The sequence below is a fragment of the Epargyreus clarus genome, unplaced genomic scaffold, assembly GCF_041222505.1.
Source record: "Epargyreus clarus isolate Ecla_fem2 unplaced genomic scaffold, WU_Ecla_fem_2.2 ptg000035l, whole genome shotgun sequence".
Lineage (NCBI taxonomy): Eukaryota > Metazoa > Arthropoda > Insecta > Lepidoptera > Hesperiidae > Epargyreus > Epargyreus clarus.
In genome coordinates, this window is record NW_027332240.1 from 6725216 (window position 1) to 6746774 (window position 21559).

At 33.5% G+C, this 21559-nt stretch overlaps 1 protein-coding gene across 3 annotated transcripts in view; it reads right to left on the minus strand.

Annotated features, from left to right (window-relative positions):
- The window catches only part of TfAP-2 (transcription factor AP-2), a 91600-nt gene extending 70770 nt beyond the window's left edge, over window positions 1-20830 (minus strand). For all 3 annotated transcript variants that reach the window (XM_073092071.1, XM_073092069.1, XM_073092070.1), the window contains exon 1: window positions 20606-20830. In XM_073092071.1, coding sequence (XP_072948172.1) covers window positions 20606-20635 — 30 coding nt within the window. In that variant the 5' untranslated portion in view covers window positions 20636-20830. The remainder of the gene's footprint in view (window positions 1-20605) is intronic.
- Window positions 20831-21559: the final 729 nt, after the last annotated feature.

A 21559-nucleotide genomic window follows, 5' to 3' on the forward strand; every position in this document is an offset into this window, starting at 1 on the left:
AACGGCTTATTTGTAAGTTCCATTTTTGAATTCTTGAGAAATAAAAACATTTTTAGAGAAAATTTACGAATAAATAACTAATACTGCCTAATTTACATAATAAATAAATAATTATTTCGAATTTTCGGGACATTTTAGCACGGAGACGTGGCAAAACTTTTTTACGCAACTATTTCAATTCTCAAAACTGGGTACATTTTCTTGTTAGGAGTGAGTAATCTTTACTAATCTATGACCATGATATGATATTTTATTTCAAAAATAAATTGTATATTTTAAAGGTTTGGAATTAAGGAGTAGCAGACAAGTATGAAGTCCATCTGATGGTAAATGGCTCCTGCCATGCACATCTGTAGGTAATCAACCCCAGATACGAGTAGGATTAAATATTCCTACCTGACGTCGGCTACAGATGCGCCGCCACTCCTGAGGACTGAGCTGGAACGCTTCGGAAAAGTATGTCTCCCTTACCACACCCTTCAAACTACGTGTGATACCCAGAAATAGGTGTGTATAGAATACCTATGGTTTATACTTTAAAAACAAATGGCTCATCCAAATCTAAAAGTAAATTCGAATGTTAAAAAAGCTTTTACGATTCAGCCGGGTTTTTTGCTAACAATTAGTCATTAATATGCATTTGGCAAGCATCATAGACACGAGGCCCGTGCCACGCCCGAGGCGAAACCTGTATAACAATTGGCCAAGTGCAAGTCGATACGCACACGGTGGGTTCCGTACCACCAAAATTTTCATGTATTTTTTATTTTTAGTATTTATAGCAGCCATTGAAGTAAATGTATTGTGAATTTGCACTGTCTATCACATTTCAATGGATAAAGCAAAAAAGTTGAAAAAAGGGAGACAGACTTTTCCGAGGCGTTTCAGCTTAGTCCTCAGGGGTAGCGGCGCATCTATGGCCGACCTCAGGTAGGAATATCTAATCCTATCTGGGGTTGATTACAGATGTCTATGAGCGGCAGTAGCCACTTACCATCAGGTGGACTGCATGCTCGTCTGCTACTGTTATATTATAAAAAATAACCGGTTTTTTATGGCGACTCCTATTTATTTTCAATTTTTTTATTTTTAGTATTTGTTGTTATAGCGGTCTAATACATAATCTGTAAAAATCAGGTATCTATATATTACGATTCAGGAGATAGAGCCCTGTGACAAACGGAGAGACGAGACGGCCAGACAGAGTAGGCTAAGTAATAGGGTTCTGTTTTTATCTTTTCGGTACATAACCCTAAAACATCGAAATACACAACTTTCAACTCTTGTACTCCGTTTTAAGATCATATTTTGGTTTGCTCTTTTTATGTTGGTCAGTTAAATACTTAAGTTTTATGCTTCATTGTATTTTTCAGTGTCGAATACAGGATAATTTATTATAAGTCTCGAATCCTACTTTGAATTTTTGCGTGCATTTTATAGAAATAATTTTTGATAGAAGTAGGTACATTATTCAGAAATTCACGCAACAACAATAAAACATTAAGAGAACTATAGAATTTATGTTATATTACAGATAAGTAGGTATATTATATTTTTTATGGAATCTTTCATTTTTATGCATAGATTAGTAAAGATACTTCGCCGCCTTGAAATTGAATGAAGCCACAAACGGCTTATTACTAAGTTCTTTTTTTGAATTCTTGACAAATAAAAACCATTTTTAGATAAAATTTACGAATAAATAACAAATACTGCGTAATTTACATAATAAATAAATAATTATTTCAAATATTTTAGGGCCATTTTAGCACGGAGACGTGGCAAAACTTTTTTACGCAACTATTTCAATTCTCAAAACTGGGTACATTTTCTTGTTAGGAGTGAGTAATGTTTACTAAATAAGTAAGTATTTTTTTTATGAATATTGATACTTTTATGATAAAATTGTTTTTGTGTTAAGATACTTTTCGATAAATAAAATATTATTACACAGCCCAAGTTAACATTAGACATTTTTATAAGCTCGATAATAATAATATAAATATTTTTGATATATGAAATTACTCAAGATTGGCTTATCCGCACATAAATCGCCTATAAAATTACTTTGTAACCAGCACCTTCAATTTCAACATTCCATTTCAAACATCGAATCTTAAAACGGAAGTCAACAACTTCTTAATTTAAAAAGATTCTAAAAACAATAGTTAACAACAGATAGTGTATTTTATAACAATATAATAATGTCGAATTTTGGATAAAACTCGTAATGCGTATTTAAAATTGGTAGCCCGTTCATTTCAACATTCCTGGGCCGACGGTTTTTTAAATTTCGACTCGTATTAAATTGCCAGTGATTTGTTTTTATTTTTTCAGTGTAACGCGTGTAGTGATGTTATTAGTTGGGTAGGCACGTTCCGAAATTAAACCGTAATTTACCGTAATAAGTTTTAGTCTATGGCTAACTATCCATTGTGATTTTATTGCTTGAAATGGAATGTAAATTTGTTTTCAAAGTTTTACAATTTATAGCTATCGTCTTTTTAATAAATCGAAGTTTTATTGAAGTAGGTATTATATTTACGCAGTTGGTACTACAGATAAAATTAATTATGATGCTAAAAATTACAATGAATATTAAGCTACATTTAAATAAATAACTTAATTTTATTTAGGTAGTTTGTCCTTTTTAATTTTTTGTTGTATGTCATACATAAGTAATATCATAGACAATATAGATTACTTAATATAGTACTTAGTGTATAAAAATAAGTTCATTGCCAGCCTAAAAAACACAATACGCTCAAATGTAACCAGCAACGAATATACAGCTTAAAATCATAGGAGATGGTAGATTTAAAATATTTTAACATCAGATTTAATCATCGAGTAAATGTTCCGTTGTCGAAATCATGGGCGTGGTTCCATGATGGATGTTGGCGCAAGCCCAAGATTGACTGTCGTGGTCGTACCAACTTGACTCCCTATTAAATATTAACCAAATTACTCACACACTTTCTTAAGCGTTTACGAAGCTTGTTATAACAAAATAAGGACCACTTTCATTGTACTGGCCGCAAATATAAGTTGGTAGCATTTAAAACTTTTGTTTAAGCGCGCTTGTAAGGAAAACGTTAGAAATTCCGTTTTAACTCCTAATGAATGCATTGTTGGGTTAAAACATTACTTATCCTAGACAGCTTCTATTTTTAAATAGAATTGATTTTTAAGAACGGATGTTGTAATAATAATTTGTAATACTGATAGAGACATGGTCAGAAATTTTATTATTTTTAATAATAATGATGAGCTTTCTCATATTCCGTTATTAGCATTTAGGGTAACTCGTATGCTTATAATTCGCATTTTTTTTCGATTGATTTGGGCTTTTTACCGGGATGCAGAGGGTAATGTTATTTCTATGTATCATTATTTGGCGCGCTTTAGAGGCTGAATGATTTGACGGATTTTAACATATGAAGTGTTGTTCGATTCGTCTAAATTGTGGGAGTAACATAATAATATGCTATATTTTTAAATAATCGAGATTTTTCTTTTATTATAATTCTCTAGTTGATGAATTTATTAAAATAATCTTAGTTATAAATTATAAATATTATGTTATATGTGTATATGTGTTATATGTTATGTTGTTATTAATATTATGTTAGTTATAAATTAGTTTTATCAATAAAATACTAAAATTAAAATGATTTCTACTTAGTACATATTTAAATGTACACATTTCAAAAGCAAACACAACATCCACTCGTTCTAACCCTTTAAATTTCTATTTCAAATTAAGTTCGTTTTCGTTTTTTAAATATTTTATATCGAAACGAAACGCCCAAAACGGTTAAAACGTGTTATACAATCCGGTAGCGTTTTAATTAACATTTAGTACCAACATCGTGCACTACAGTCGTGACTGTAGCACGCGCGCACTACGGGTTACGCCGCCTCTTCGTAATAGGATGATGTTGGATGGAAAAGAAAGAAATACTGTAATAAAGAAACATAAAAAGAACAAAAGGAACATAGGTATAGTCCGCGCCAAACTTCTAGTCCGCTCTGAAGTTGTTGCGCGCAGGTTTAGTTAGCATATACTCCGTAACGTAAGAGCATACTAACGCAGCTATTTATTCGCGGGCGAGAGCGGGCAGCGGAGGGTGCAATTTGCTATTGCGATGCGACTCGTTTCTATATTCCGAGCGGACACGCAGTTTAGCGCGGTCTAGTTTATTTCGGAAAATTGTAATACAAAGCGACTCGCGGTAGCAAATGAATGGTGGAAATGAATCGTCACGTAAGGAACAAGCGTTATATTATCCTTTTTGTTATCCTTTAGTGTTGTACAATCCGGTAGCGTTTTAATTAACTTTTAGTACCAACATCGTGCAGTACAGTCGTGACTGTAGCACGCGCGCACTGTACGGGTTACGCCGCCTCCTCGTAATAGGATAATGTTGGATGGAAAAGAAACAAAGATAGAAAGAAAAAAAGGAAAAAAAATAATCTTCAGAAAATTGCAACACCACACCTATTTCTGCCTAATAGTAGCAGTGTTAAACGATGCTGTGTTCTGGTTTGAAGGGTGTGGTACGGGAGACATACTACTTGAATACCTATTTGAAGATGGTAGAACCTTTTGTGGTTCGACTCTGGCGACACCACCGCCACAACTACATCTGTCTAATAACAGCAGTGTTAAGCACTGTTGTGTTCTGAATTGAAGGGTGTGGTAAGGGAGACATACTTTTCTGAGGCGTTCTAGCTTAGCCATCAGGGGTAGCGGCGCATCTGTGACCGACCTTAGGTAGGAATGTAATCTTATCTAGCGTTAATTACCAAATCTCAGGCAGGATTCAAATGTTATCTGTAGTTACAGATATCTACGGGCAGTAGCCACCATTATGCTACAATATTTTAAAATAATCTCACATATGGGCATGGATTGGGTTCTCGTAACACAGTAACCGAGGCCTCTTGTAATTATTTCTTAAACGATTTGCTAAGTGTGGGCGTTGCGATGGCCCGATGGAGGAACCCATCCAACCCATTTAACCGGTTAGGTCAGGGAATAAAGGGATTAAATTGTTAAAATTCAATACAGGCCTTTATATAGAAGTAGCAAACGGACATGCAATTCACCTGATCAACCCATTACTGTCCCTTTGCTGGGCACGGGTCTCCTCTCAGATTGAGAAGGTTTAGGCCATAGTCCACCGCCCTGGCAAAGTGCGTATTGGTAGACTTCACATACCTTTGACAACTTTTTTTAAAGTAAAGATTTTTCAGACATGCAGGTTTCCTCACGATGTTTTCCTTCACCGTTTAAGCAAATGATAATTAAGTTCTAATACGCACATGACTTTGAATAATCAGAAGATCGTGCCGGGGATTGGAACCTTGGACCCCTCGATCGAGAGGCCGAGTTTCTTAACCACTACGCTATCACTGCTTTTCACTTGTTTGTGTTTGAAGGAGGTAAAACCTCGGGGTTCGACTCCGGAGGCACCACCGTCACTCCTATTTCATTTCAGCGTTATAATAGCAGTTAGCGTTGTTGTGTTGTGGTTAGAAGGTGGTAAGAGGGAAAAACTTGTACGAGGCTTTACAACTTCGTCCTCAGGTGTAACAGCTTTTTACAGGCTTTCTACACTAGCTTTCTATGCACTTCCTACACTGAAAGCCCCACACTAGGACTCCCTTTATCGTTGTTACTATAGACCAGCGGTCGGTAACCTTTTAGCAGGCAAGGGCCACTCAGTGGCAAAATAAATAAAAAGAAAAATAATTCATCAAATCCCATAAAAAAATGAAAATCCTCTTCAAATTGTTAAAACATACAGAATTTAATTAGTACACGTAATGTAATTCATTACTTATATAGCTAAAAAAATATGGAATTTAAATGGAAATTAAAACTACAAAATTACTACTACTCGGTCATTTATTGTTCATTCGCGAGCCGAGCGAAGCGCGTTACACACTGTTGACTATAGGGTTATTTGCAGTTTGTTCATGCATTTATTTTGATATTATTAGGACTTATTTACAAAACGTTCACGGGCCGCAAGTAAGACGTCCGCGCCTTGCCGACCGCCGCTATAGACCACAGATTAGTTAACATTACTCACTCCTAACAAGAAAATATAACCAATTTTGAAATAGTTCCGTATAAAAGTTTTGCCACGTCTCCGTACTAAAAATGTCCACAAAGTATTTGAAATACTTATTTATTTATTATGTAAATTAAGCAGTATTAGTTATTTATTCGTAATTTCTCTAAAATGTTTTTTATTTGTTAAGGATAAAAAAAAGAACAAACAGCTTTGTCAGCTGTTTACTGGCTTCATTCAACTTCAAGGCGGCGAAGTATATTTACTTATCAAAGCTCTAGACACATAGGTACATAGACGAATACACATAGACAGTGTGAATAGTGATGGCTTGACGAAGACATATATTTGAAGGTGGTAGAACGCTTTGTGGTTCAACTCCGGCGGCACCACCGCCATACCTATTTCTACCTAATAACAGCAGTGTTAGGCGCTGCTGTGTTCCGGTTTGAAGGGTGTGGTAAGGGAGACAGACTTTTCCGAGGCTTTCCAGCTTTGTCCTCAGGGGTAGCGGCGCATCTGTGGACGACCTCAGGTAGGAATATCTAATCCTATCTGGGGTTGATTACAGATGTCCATGGGCGGCAATAGCCACTTACCATCAGATGGACTGCATGCTCGTCTGCTACTCTTATATTATAAAAAAAAAATACCTTAGTACCTACTAACAATGCAATTTAAACAACAGACTAGAAAAATACTTATTCGTTAAAGGAAATTGTGTAATTATGACTGAGCTATTGATTTGAAACTAAATGAAACGACTGAGACAGAGCTATATGAGCGACAGAGACGGGTATATGGCCTATTATGATAATTGATGGTTGTAAATCTAAAGGTGTCATGTGTTCCGGTAAGAATATTAAGTGAAGGTTACTTTTAAAGAAAGAAGAGATCGTCTAGTGGTTAAGAAACTCGGCCTCTTGATTGAAGACCGAGGTTCAAATCCCAGGCACGTCTGATTTTTCAAAGTTATGTGCGTATTAGAAATTAATGATCACTTGCTAAACGGCGAAGGAAAACATAGTGAGGAAACATGCGTATCTGAGATCTATAAAAAAAGTTTTTTTTTTTTTTTTTATAATATAGGAGTAGCAGACGAGCATGCAGTCCACTTGATGGTAAGTGGCTACTGCCGGATTAGATATTCCTACCTGAGGTCGGCCACAGATGCGCCGCTACCCCTGAGGACTAAGCTGGAACGCCTCTCAAAAATATGTCTCCCTTAGGCAGAAATAGATGTGGCGGTGGTGGTGCCGGAGTTGAACCACAAAGGGTTCTACCACCTTCTCAAAGGTATGTAAAGCTTATCAATACGCACTTGGCCAGCGCGGTGGACTATGGCCTAATCCTTCTCATTCTGAGAGGAGACCCGTGCCCAGCAGTGGCACAGTAATCGTACTTGTTAAAACATACTGGCTATCTTTTAAAAGTAAGTGGCTATTGCCACAATCACACAAACAGTACCCTTACCATGAGTTTTTACGTTTTCACAAATATGACTGTTTTGGTATTTGTTTACGTATTTGCCCATATAAATTCCAATCAGCGCCCCTAGCGGATTGTATCAGAACTATAGTGTTAGTAACGTAACATTAAATGTCTAAATGGACAAAATGGCGCTTTATGTTTTGTCTCTCTTTTTTGCGAACATGTGAGGCAGACAAAAAGACTTGAGCACTTACTTATTGTTACGTGTACTCAGTCTACTGAAGCAAACGGAACAGAATAATGGATTGAGTAAACGTAACGTAAAATTGTGGGATGTTTTGAAAACTTATGGTAAAGGTCATAGATTATTAAAGATTACTCACTCCTAACAAGAAAATGTACCCAGTTTTGAAATAGTTGCGTAAAAAAGTTTTGCCACGTCTCCGTGATAAAATGTCCCTAAAATATTTGAAATTATTATTTATTTATTACGTAAATTACGCAGTATTAGTTATTTATTCGTAAATTTTCTCTAAAAATGTTTTTATTTGTCAAGAATTAAAAAAAGAACATACTAATAAGCCGTTTGTGGCTTCATTCAATTTCAAGGCGGCGAAGTATCTTTACTAATCTATGGTAAAGGTACAGAGGCTGATGTCGCTACGAAATAATTAAGTATTTACAGAAGCGTCCCGAAGCAGGATGACGTTCATTAAAGTGTTATTATATACATAATTGATTACCAATAAAAAGTTAATAAAACACTACTCAATAACATCGTTCGTGGAACAGATAATGACATTTTTAATCCCAATAAGTTTGTAAAGGTATGTTGTACACTTGTTAGTAAGATATAGTGAAGCGAAACGAGCGATTCTTTAAAATAGTTGGCAAAAGGTAGAAGAATTTATTAAAATTAAGCTTTTTAAGATTTGGTGTTTTCTTATATAATATTGCAATAGTAAACGAGCATACAGTCTTCCCAATGTTTTGTGGCTATTGAACAGCTGTAATCAAACCCAGATGAGATTAAATTCCTATCTGAGGTAGGCAAAAACGTGTTGTTACACCTGAAGACTAGGTTAAAAAACTGAAGACTAGGTTAAGTACGTCATCCTTTATACATTCTACAAACCAGAATGCAGCTATCTTAACACTCCTGTTATTAAGTTTAGGATCAAACTCTGCGAAGTAGTGACATAACAAAATGGCAAACTGTAAAACGTATTTTTAGAATAGGTACACATTTATTTTTAACACGCTTTTATTAGCTTGGGTTGTATGTATATATGTATGTATGTACGTAACAGAGTAACGGAATCTTTGAACCCGATTTCTATCCACTTTGAACGTTCAGTTTAATTCAAAATTTTCAAAAATTATCTAAAACCGATAACAATACACGATTTTAATAATTTTGTACCATTGTCCTTATCAACATCCTCAGGATTACCGATTTACGAGGCGAGAGAAAGTGCCTTAGGGAGAGTTCAGGCAAAGTTACTAGATTGATTTTTAGTTTTGAAAAATAATAATGTTATTTCCCTCTAATTCAAATGTACTGAAACATATTCCCTAATTGATTCCTAGATTGAAAATAATTTTCTACTTTTTAGTTGATTTTATCATAAAAGCGTGTTTTTTAGTTTTTTGTACTATATTTATTTACACTCATTTTAAATAATCATAAGACTTTCCAGGATTTTTAGAGTTATAATATTTGACGTACTCACTTAGTTATAAAATAGGTTTCATCCACTAAACGGATAGGTGAAGGTCGTCCCTAATTTGGATGTTAGAATTATTAGACCATATCACAACAGTCGCTCCCATTTCGCAGCCCAAATCAGTGTGTGCAATACTTAATGCCGACTGCGTGCACGCAATGCGAATTTAAAAATAAACGTGTTCGAAATTTGAAACATTTAAATTGCATGTTATTGCTACTGTGCACGCGGTTGCGTCCGATTCTTATTTCAAATTCCATTGCACATTGTTATTATGGCCGATTCGCTCATCCCGATCCGATGTTGCCACAAATAAAAATCCTTAGCCTAATTCGTGGGAGTTCAGTGTTGTTTAGCGTGAGAAAGGATTTGAAATTCGGATTTTTGGAACTTCCAATAGTGGAGCTTAGTGAGAATTCGGGTTTAAATTGTGTGGTGAAGTCGAAGTTATTACAGTAGCGTAAATACATTCCGACCTAAAGAATTAGCTTAGCTATTCAACGAGGTAATTTGGGGACTCTACCAAAGGACAGCAATTTGGATGAAGCTTATTATATTTCATTTATTTTTCATAACTATTTTAAAACCTGTTTTTTTTTTTTAATAATTTTTATATTTCTATTAACTTAATATTGTAAATAATTTACTATGTAATTGGCCTAAAGTAATTGTATTAAATGTTATTCATTTTGTAAGTAGTTAAATGCCGATTAAAACTGTTTTATTTGAGCATATAAGACGCTGTTATTTAAAATACCAGTAAAAATAGTTATATTGAAATTAATTAGGTAAGTACTTAAGTAGTAATATTAATAGTATTATACATATTATTTACATAACATCTTTGGTATATAAATTATTATACATATGTGTGTGTTTACGTTTGTAATTAATATTTATAGTATATTTATAGTATTTATATATATTAATACTTATATATATAAAACGCTTGTTCATTATTTTAAGTTCTTTAGTTAAAAATTGTAAATCCGTAATTATCTGTAAGAAATACTATAAAAGAAATGTATTTGTATGATTTTAAGAGCTGTGGATTTTGTAATAATTAAATAAATAAATAAATTAAGGATGTAGATAAATAATTTTCGGAAAGAAAATTATGATGAATGAATAAATTTAATATTATGTTAATATAATTTAACTTAACTTTATTTTTGTGTAATTTGGTGTCTTGTTTTCATGCTGTCTTTGCCTATAATTATTCTAGCACTTACCTTGGACTTTTGTGTACTGTTTAATTTAAAATGTACAGGTGTAATGAATGTTGGCACCCTTTAATATATAAATATATAAATAAATTAGATATTAGATTGGTATAAAAGGTAGATACTACGTATAATATAATATTGCAAGATTGACTTGTAAGCTACCTTGTCGATTTACCTTATCTTAGAACCTTAGAAGGAAAATTGTGGGGAAAATAATTTCACCCCTAATTACTTAATTACCAAAGAACATGGCAATGTAGCTAATATTATATATTACTAGCTGACCCGGCAAACGTTGTGTTGCCATATTAATAAAAAAATGTTAAGGGTGAACAACTTATCACTTAGGGGTATGAAAAAAAGATAGTAGCTGATTCTCAGACCTACCGAATATGCATATAAATTTCGGTGAAAATCGGTAAACCCGTTTCAGAGGAGTACAGTAACTAACTTTGTAATAATGTCATATATGTTGTTCAAATAATATTTCAATGTACTTAATAATAATTCAATGTACCTACTTTTTATATAATAAAGAAGTTATAAACTTGCTGCCACCTGACGGTAAATAGCCACTGCCGCCCATGGACATCTGTAATCAATTCGAGATAGGATGGAAGTCCTACCTAAGATTGGCCACAACTGCCTTAATCTGAGGAATAATTAAAAACAAACTGTAAACGTAGCCAATATTTTGTGATCCGAAATAAAGTTTTTATACGAACGCCACGAAAAGAAAGCTTATTTATGCATATTAATAAGAACAGAAATGAATTATTAATTCGTTAATATTATTAATAGGGAAGCGCGGTGCCGATTCGAAAATTAAAATGAGATAATTCGAACGTCGAACGCGCCAACGGTTGCGGAGACCCGCTGCGAGTCGCACTTCAAAAAAAGAACGCCGTCAACCGAACTGTCAGTGCGCGGGACCGAATGAGAAATGTTGCCAGCACGAAAAAAAGAACCATTCATTCATAAAGTCCGGCCACTCGCATTTAGAAATTAGTTTATTTTAATTACTCGGTGAACGTATTGTTGTATTAATTATGGAGTTTCGATTCTCCGACTGGACAATATATTTTATTGTCTTTCTGTAAGCTTGTGATTTATACGTCTAGTTAGTAAGTTATTTGAATTTTAATTTAGACGAGTTTTAATGGGGTACGGTTGAATGGATTCTAATTAGGGGAAAACAAGTCTGGAATATGAATAATGCGGGGTATAAATCCGGTTATAGGTTAGAAAACCGATCGGTGTGTTGACCTTTGTACAATGCTTCGTATTTGCTTTAACGAATGGCTTGAAAAATTGACTCAAATATTAATAGGAGTATTCGTCATCTATTGTTGGCATATGTAACGTTGCGTTACCAAATTGTGTTAACAAATTAGATATACTTAAACTTAGATGGAATTGCTCTATTGTGGCTTAATAATAGCTTATTATTTGTATGTTTACATTTGCATATTATGCACCCTGTAAAGAGTTTAACAGTAAGAGTTAATTAAATGAATTTGATTTTTATTAAACATCGTTATTCGTGTTTTACATTACCACTTTTTAACGATTTTGTAACTCAAAGACTTTTATATTCTAGTTTAAACACTGAAATAAGTCTTATTATATTTTACATCAAGCGTTCTAACATGATTTATGACGTCACCGCAGCATTTTTTTTATTACTTACATACAAATGTTCATTATCTATGGTCACTATTTGACATGTCTCTTTGCTACTCTCTATAAAAAAACTTATAAGTACTAGCAAACAACTTGTACCAGTAACTTGTCAATAATCCACGACCACATACCTAAGCTTACAAACCCGCCATTATTCCGCAAATTTACAATATCATAAACATTACAAGTGAAATGAAGTAGTAAATTGATGGCATAGGGTCGTAATCGCGTACCAACCATTAAATAAAGGAAACAGCCGTATCGTAGCTCACCGGCGACATTACTCAATTCTTCATTAACTGTTCACAATTCATTGCGTATAAATCAAAACATTGAAAAACAAGAACGCACTCATTTGGTGCCCCGTGCCCATGCCGCGGACACTACTCGAAATAAAAGCAAAATGTTAATCACCTGTCTGAGTGCGACAGGTGAGAGAGGAAATATTTTTACGCATCTGTGTTGAGTACACGCCTAGATTCATAATAGGTGTCTAGTCATATAGGTGTCTGTCTATATTGTCATGTAATCCTCTTGTTTAGAAATTATTTTCATTTAACGTGCTGCCTTAACTTTTATTTAAATAATTGACATCAATAATGAAGTTCAAAGCAATTTATATCGTCATAAATTTGATTTATGTTGTGGATAACAAATTTGGGATGTTGAAAAAGGATATGTTACAACAAGATATAATTAATTAATCCTGAAGATAAAATTATGTATCCTGTTGTAAGTCTTCCATTACCCTACTTATCTAATGCATTAATAAGGAGGTTTTGAGATCTTTAGCAGCACTCATATAAACTTCCTCGTTGTATCATATCATTGGTAGAGGCTGGTACAACTGCTATAACAATACGATTGTTTTTGAGCGTCGATTGACTCGGAATGTTTAAAAAAATGTACGTAAACCGTTTACAAATTGTGACTCTACAATAATGAAAAAGTTTTAAACAATTTTACAACTACATTCATTAATTAAAAACGAATACCAAAGATGAGGACCTCTTTGTTGCTAAATTTCCCTATTTTGTAAGATTACAAAGCTTTTCATCATTCGCCCTTACTCCAATACCAGTATATCTTTCGTAATACAGCAAGTCCTTTACGCCGTTGCTCTTATTGCCTATTAAAAATATATCGGCATTGCTTATTGAAAATCGAATTTTGAAATAGCCAATTAGACGTGAGTGTAGATTATTAAGAATCGTTTGTGGGCGGTACATATCATGACATGTCGCATTTATTTTTGGACAATCTATTGCCAGAACAAATTTATTACGATACATACATAATAATGAAATGGAATGAAGCTATAAGATATGAAGAATTTTGTTAATTATGTTTATTAATAATTTTGGTTCGATTTATAGAAAAAGGAAAAATAAGCGTCAAATGATAGATAATACAGTCCATTCAAATATTGGTGGTTTATTTTTTACTCTGTGTTTCGACTTCGCCTTGAAAAATCAGTGTTAAGAGCTTCTGTGTTAAGGTTGAAGGGTGGGGTAAGGGAAAAACTCTTATAAGAGACGTTCTTACATTATATAGTCCTAAGGGGTAGAACTGCACCTGCAGCCGGCCTCAAGTAGTAGATACTGTAATTCTATCTGGGGTTCACAAGCGACAGACAGAAGGACAGCCTCGTTTGCTACATTAATAGTTGAGAAGAACATTACTAGCTGTACAGTAAAATTTATTTTTAAAATTATCATTACGGTACCATGTTTAATTTCATTTACAATTTTCTTAACTGAATTACAGAATGTAATTTCCAGACATTTTACTTCAGACCTGACAGTCGAGTCAAAATGTTATTATTTCACAAAGGCATCCGGTGCGAAATTAATTTGTCAAAATTACATTCAATAATCGCGACTCGCAAGCGTAGCTGAATGGCCGTATGAATAGCCTCACTGGCAACACCGCTCCCGTTCCTAATTCAAAATTCGAATTTCGAAATTAATGGCGGATTTGACAGGAGCGTTATTGTGAGGCTAATTTAAATCTTATCAACGGAGCGATGACAGCGGCTTAATGGGATCGGTCGGTTGTTTTTAAGAAATAATCCCTTTCATTTCATTTGGGATTATTGTGCTTTTTAATATCCTTTGAAGTAACTAAACGCCTTTATGGTTATTGTGTGGCTTAGCTGTAGCGTTTGTTTTATATTTTAATTATTACACAACACAACTGTTTAATTAAGAATTACTTTGTTGTTTTATTTTTGTGTATATGTAGATCCTGCCTAACTTACATAGGTATGAGGCGAACATCTTAGTCATCTGTAGATACCCATACCATGAGTTTTCAAAACATCCCACAATTTTACGTTACGTTTACTCAATCCATTATTCTGTACCCTTACCATGAGTTTTCAAGACATCCTACAATTTTACGTTACGTTTACTCAATCCATTATTCTGTTCCGTTTGCTTCAGTAGACTGAGTAATCGTAACAATAAGTAAGTGCTTAAGTCTTTTTGTCTACCTCAAATGTTCGCAAAAAAGAGAGACAAAACATAAAGCGCCATATTGTCTTTTTAGACATTTAATGGTACGTTACTGACACTATAGTTCTGATACAATCCACTAGGGGCGCTGATTGGAAATTGTATAGGCAAATACGCAAACAAATACCAAAACAGTCATATTTGTCAAAACGTAAAAACTCATGGTAAGGGTACTGTTCCGTTTGCTTCAGTAGACTGAGTAAACGTAACAATAAGTAAGTGTTCAAGTCTTTTTGTCCACTTCACATTCGCAAAAAAGAGAGACAAAAACATAAAGCGCCATTTTGTCAATTTAGACATTTAATATACTGACACTATAGTTCTGATACAATCCGCTAGGGGTGCTATTTGGAAATAGTATGGGCAAATACGTAAACAAATACCGAAACAGTCATATTTGTCAAAACGTAAAAACTCATGGTAAGGGTACAGGTGTGGCAACACATCTGTAATCAGCGTCAGGTAGAACCCTAGTTTTATATGGAGTTTGTTACAGATGTACCATGGCAAGTGCGTCTACCATCAGGTGAATTGCAAGCTTGTACTTTATATTAAAATGTATTTTATGTTTTTTTTTACATTTATAACCTCTCAATAGAATTTGCTGTTTTATCACGCGTGTGAGTTGAACAAAAAGCTTGAGAAATAACTTTTTTTTTTATAATATAGGAGTAGCAGACGAGCATGCAGCCCACCTGATGGTAAGTGGCTACTGCCGCCCATGGACATCGGTAATCAACCCCAGATAGGATTAGATATTCCTACCTGAGGTCTGCCACAGATGCGCCGCTACCCCTGAGGACTAAGCTGGAACGCCTCGGAAAAGTATGTTTCCGTTACCACACCCTTCAAAACACAGCAGCGCCTAACACTGCTGTTATTAGGTAGAAATAGGTGTGGCGGTGGTGCCGCCGGAGTCGAACCACAAAGGGTTCTACTACCTACAAAAATATTTAAAAAAATACTTAATATATTACCTTGCGACAATGTAAGCTTTCCAACATATCTTTAGGATTTCTTAAGTAATTTGCAGAATTAAAATGCAATTAAACCTTCCTAGAATTCTTTCTACCATTCCATTATTACTTACACTGAACTATGAATATTGAATATGTAATTATAAAGTAGACGGGTATAGTTGTAAGCATCTGGGTTTATTTATTTTTCCTTTGTAATTAAGGTTTTGAATTAAATTAGTGACATATGACAGATGTTATACAGGTAGATGTAGTAGGTATTATGAAGGTAGAGGTATTGTAGAGACAAGGCAGTGACTAGACTTCTTCTCCATAACGAAACACCTTGTGAAGTGGTGGTAGTTTGACATTCAAAAAGTGCTCTGTAACGAACCTATTTTGAATAAAAAAAATGATTTTTGATTTATACAGGGTGAATTTTTGAAATGGGCCTTCTGCGCTAAATACTAAGCCGTAAGTCATGGTCATAACATCGAAGAATTTGTTGATTAACCAACTTCTTCTTCAATGTTATGACTTATGTATAGTCCTAAAGAATTATACATAAGTCTTATGTTATGTATAATCCTTAAGGATTAGTATGCCACTGTATGGAAAAAAATATGTATTTTCTTCAAAGTTTTTCTTTTCCTTTAATTTGTCACATAACATTACCTACTTCCCAAAATTTAATCCTTATAAGCAACACTATCAAATAGTGGTATAATATAGAGGGTGTACTTTTTCAAAATGAACTCGTTCGATTCCCGGCTAGAGAAAATTATATTTTAAAAAAGTAATGATGCAGTTTTAGTTTTTATCAAAATCGGTCTCGTAACTCCTTTTATCATTTTTCACTAATCCTTATGGTTTGGGATTTGGGCCTGAAGGCCCGTTTGAAAAATTCTCTCTGTAGGTATATGTATAAATATCCCCTTTGAAGTTGGTGTATTATTACATTTAGAAAAGTAGAGTTTTAACTAGGTTCCTCGACTATTTGGTAGACAACTTTGAACTTAGAACTTCGTTCTAAAATATTTCCTTAATTAAGAAAAATAATGTCTTGAAGATTTTGAAACTGTAATAATGTTTTATTATATTGTACAATATTATGAGAGCAGAAAATAGAATTTGCCATCATCATCAACCCATGAACATCCCACTACTGGGCACGGGTCTCCTCTCAGAATGAGAAGGATTAGGCCATAGTCCACCGCGCTGGCCAAGTGCGTATTGTAGACTTCACATACCTTTGAGATTTTTTTTTAAATCTCAGGTATGCAGGTTTCCTCACGATGTTTTCCTTCACCGTATAGCAAGTGATAATTCATTTCGAATACGCACATAACTTTGAAAAATAAGAGGTGCGTGCCTGGGATTTGAATCTCATACCCCTCGATCGAGAAGCCGAGTTTCTTAACCACTAGACTATCACTGAATTTGCCTTATTACTTATTAAATTAATTATTATCACAACTGTTTTTATATCTGTATGTCCTTAGATTAACAGAAAACCTTCTTATTTGACATCTAATTAATAAAAGTAATATTGACTGAATGACAGACAATGTAACCACAGTTAATATTGGTCTATAAACATTTTTTATGATAGCATTTTCTTCTGTTCCTCAAAAAATATTTACGTAGGTACATATAGATTTGTATGACGTCATTTCCATGTAAATGCATCAATTACATTATACCTAGTTCTATAGATTAGTCCTAACCTAAACATGATTGTCTAGTGCTATAAAAAACTTACCAATAATGTCTAAAAACTCATTATTGTTGTTTAAAAACTACAGGCAATGTTTTCTCTCTTAATAACTATTAATTATGTTTAAACTATTTAAACACAAAAATACCAAGGTACTATTTTACCAATTAAAATTTACCAATTCTGTTTAAAACATACACATATTGTTTAAATTTACTGAAGATGTTTAAAAACTAAATGTTTAAAGTATGTCAACATTGTGTCTACGAAATAAATCCCTTTCTATTCGTTTAAACACAAAATACCAAGATACTATTTTACCAATTAAAATTTACCAATTCTGTTTAAAACAGACACATATTGTTTAAATTTACTGAAGATGTTTAAAAACTAAATGTTTAAAGTATGCCAACATTGTGTCTACGAAATAAATCCCTTTCTATTCGTTTAAACACAAAATACCAAGATACTATTTTACCAATTAAAATTTACCAATTCTGTTTAAAACATACACATATTGTTTAAATTTACTAAAAATGTTTAAAAACTAAATGTTTAAAGTATGCCAACATTGTCTACGAAATAAATTCCTTTCTATTCGTCGTCTCGTGTATAATTTGCCGCAATTATGTTTTGAGTAAGTCAGTCCTCGGCGCATAATTATAGGTTTCTTGGAATTCTTAAGGATCCCTTCGTCCTACAATGGGTATGGGTTGGAGTGACCATGGGTTTATAACTTGTAGGGTCAAATTAGCTGTTATATTTAACGAAATGTCATTAGGTATAGTAGTAGTAGGTAGTAGGTAACAGATTGGCTGAGTGTATTAAAATTTAATTTTTCATTTTTTTTATGGAAAATACCTTTGTGTAATAAATAAGTAGGTATAAGTATAGTTCAAAAAACTAAAAAACACGCTTTTATTATAAAATCAACTAAAAAGCTTTCGGTATTCTATTTCATTCTTTCATACATGCATAAGGATGTATGTTGATCTCTTTTTACTGAAAAACGGTTACACACTGACAAACATACAAGTAAAGCTAATATAAAGCGTATAAAAAGCATTGACAAAATAGTAATAGTCATTTTCTCTTTTATTTTATTCAATAGATTTTCTTCCAATTGTTTTATTTAAAAAAAATATGGAAAATTGATGATAGGGTTGAATTTCAGCAACTGAGTGATTACTCGTCCAAATTATTTCAACAGTAACTAAATAATAACTGAAGCAATGGCATACTTATTAAATATTTCAGTTATACCTACGTAGGTACCACATAACAATAAATAAAAAAATGGTTATTAAAATCTACTAGTAATTGTGGTCTTCTTTGTTATTAAATTGCGAAGAATTGTAATTCAAATGTAGTTGAAAATGTTGCAATGCTGTTTGTACCTACTTGAAGTAAGTATGATAAGGGGAAACACGCTGTAAAGCGTATATTTTACACATAGTGCGTTTGACTGAAACTGCTGTAAGACCCGAACTTGGCTTGACACACTTCGTGCTTGTAAATTAAGTTGTATTAACACTAGCAGCAGAAGTTGCAATACTGTGTGAAATGTAAACGCATCTGAAGATATGAAGTGGAGTTCCTGTCAATGGTAGAGACTATTTAAAAGTGGAAGACCTACATGTTCCCATATTTTAGTTATACTCTAAATATTTTTGGCATAATATGGTGGTAGGTAGTACCTGGATGACCGAGCTTTGCTCGGTGTTTTTTAACCTACTTCAAAAAAGGAGGAGGTTTCTCAATTCGACCGTATATGCTTTTTTTTTTATTTAAATGACATTTTCTGAAAATAAAATCTTTTGATAATAGGTAAATATTTTTTAAGAGCCCAACAACTATTTATTTTATAATAATACTAGCTGACCCGGCAAACGTTGTGTTGCCATATAAATAAAAAAATGTTAAGGGTGAACAATCCTTATCACTTAGGGGTATGAAAAATAGATAGTAGCCGATTCTCAGACCTACTGAATATGCATATAAAATTTTATGAAAATCGGTAACGTACGTTAACTAACATTGAGACACGAGAATTTTATATATAAGAAGATACAAAGTAGGTACGTACGGAAAGGCGAAATAAATCGTTTATATGAAATAGTGTGCAACTAAATATGAGGGCTTAAAATGTAGTCATTTGAAAACACTACTATTATTTATTTAGTTAAAGGTTAGAATTATAATATTTTAATCTACGTATAAAAAACAGCTTAAAATATTTTTTTAAAAGTATTTAAAATCATTCGCGTGCGGCCGTCGCAAATGTTTCTAGTTGACAATTTTAATAGCCCGTTGATATTTCAAAAAAACATATTTTTAAAATACGTGCCTTTAAAAATAAGAGAATTTTAGTTGACAGCGTAGGAATTACAGTTGATAAGTAATTGTTAAGTATAATTTTACTACTTGTCATTTATTTTAAAAGTTAAGAAAATAGTTTAGTAAGTATACTTATTACTAGTGTTCTTAAGGAAGGTTAAATTAATTATAAAGTAAGGTAACGCTCTGCACCTATCCGATATATTTCTAATTTACAAAATAATATTATATAGCTCCTAAAATTATAATTCTAGATATAAAATAACACAATGTGTAAAAATAACTCATTTTAAACCATTTAACTCTTTGTAAACCATTTCGTTAGTAAGTTATCGATACATTTTGTTTTAAAATGTATCAAATTAGAACTTTATTAAATACTTAGATATCTTCTTAATATATATAGATTATTGTTGTTAATTATTATGCTAACTAAAAAAACTTCTCAAACACTTTTAATTTCATACCTATAATCATAAAATTCTATAAATGTATAACCCTCTCGCTGCGAATGTATTTTTGCGGTTTACCTTAAATGTTGTATTTTTAATCATACTGTATTTTAAGTATTTTTAGATTGGACAATCCGAGTTATTTTATATTAGTGTAACACTTTAGTTATATTTTAGTTGTCTAATAAGAAATTCCAATTATGGAATGATGAATTACGCATTGTTGAAAGAATTTCGTCTGTATTGTTTAATTATAAATAGTATTGAACATCGAATTACACTGATGAGAATCAACACTTAGTCAAAATCAATGTTCAGAACCGTCGGGATTCTTCAAAATTTTCTCAATATTCTGTATACACTAAATAGATACACATATATAAGTACGGTTTGTTTACATGTATAGAGTAAAGCACTCTACGCGTACACACACAATATACTATACATGTAATATGTCAAACAAATAAACACTCATACCTCACGATGGCACTGCATATAAAGGTTCATGCCGTAATCTATCTATACTAAGGCAAGCATATCACAGAACGCACAGATTGTTTCCCATATCACAACAAAGAAAGTTCCGGTGTGCTGAGTGTGTTGTGTTCGCGCATCGCTATCGATTCGGTAGCGCCGCGGGCGACTGCGTAGATCACAGAATCACGCGTACGGAATGTAATAATAATCGACCATCCCGCAGGCTTATCTGTAAACGACTGCAGGCGAAAAGGTTTTAGCTGGGGGCGAAACGCCGTGCGTAGCTGGAGGCTCCGCCCTAGGCGGCACTATTGGCCAAAAAGCGGCTGCGAGCGTCCAACGAGCCACCCCATTGGCTACTCCGGCCCGGTGGGGGCCCCGCGCGCCGTCTACGGACAATATTTTGACGTTTTTTTAGCCGCGCGGTGGCATTTCTCGTGGTGCGATTAATTGTAATTCTTTATGGCCATTGTAGGGTTAAGTGAGCAGTTTAACAGAGTTTAGCGTGACGTTAGTAATGTTTGTTTAGCGTCGCAGTGATTCCCTTGTGTTAGATGGATGCTACGATCCCAAGTGCAAGTTTTGTTCGTTTTTGTCCATATTTGAACAAGCTGGCTTTGTGTCCGCGTATGAAATTAGTAACGCTTCTTTTTCAGTGAGTCACCTGTATAAAAGAGGTTTCGAAGGTAAAAGGATAGACTTAGTGATGTATAGAATAGGTTGTGAAGTTTTTAAGCACTTTATTGATACCACTCAATCGAACCTTTTGAAAGGCTATTGTAGCGAGTTAAAGGAATGTAAATATAGCCTTGGATTGTATTTCTATAAAAAGTTAAAATGTGAGTGATCGGTTACTATCGCTTTTATTGTTGATATTTTTTACGATTATTACCTTATTGAACATTAAAAACATGATTTTCAAGTTGGTTAACTCTTATAAAACTGATAGAGTTG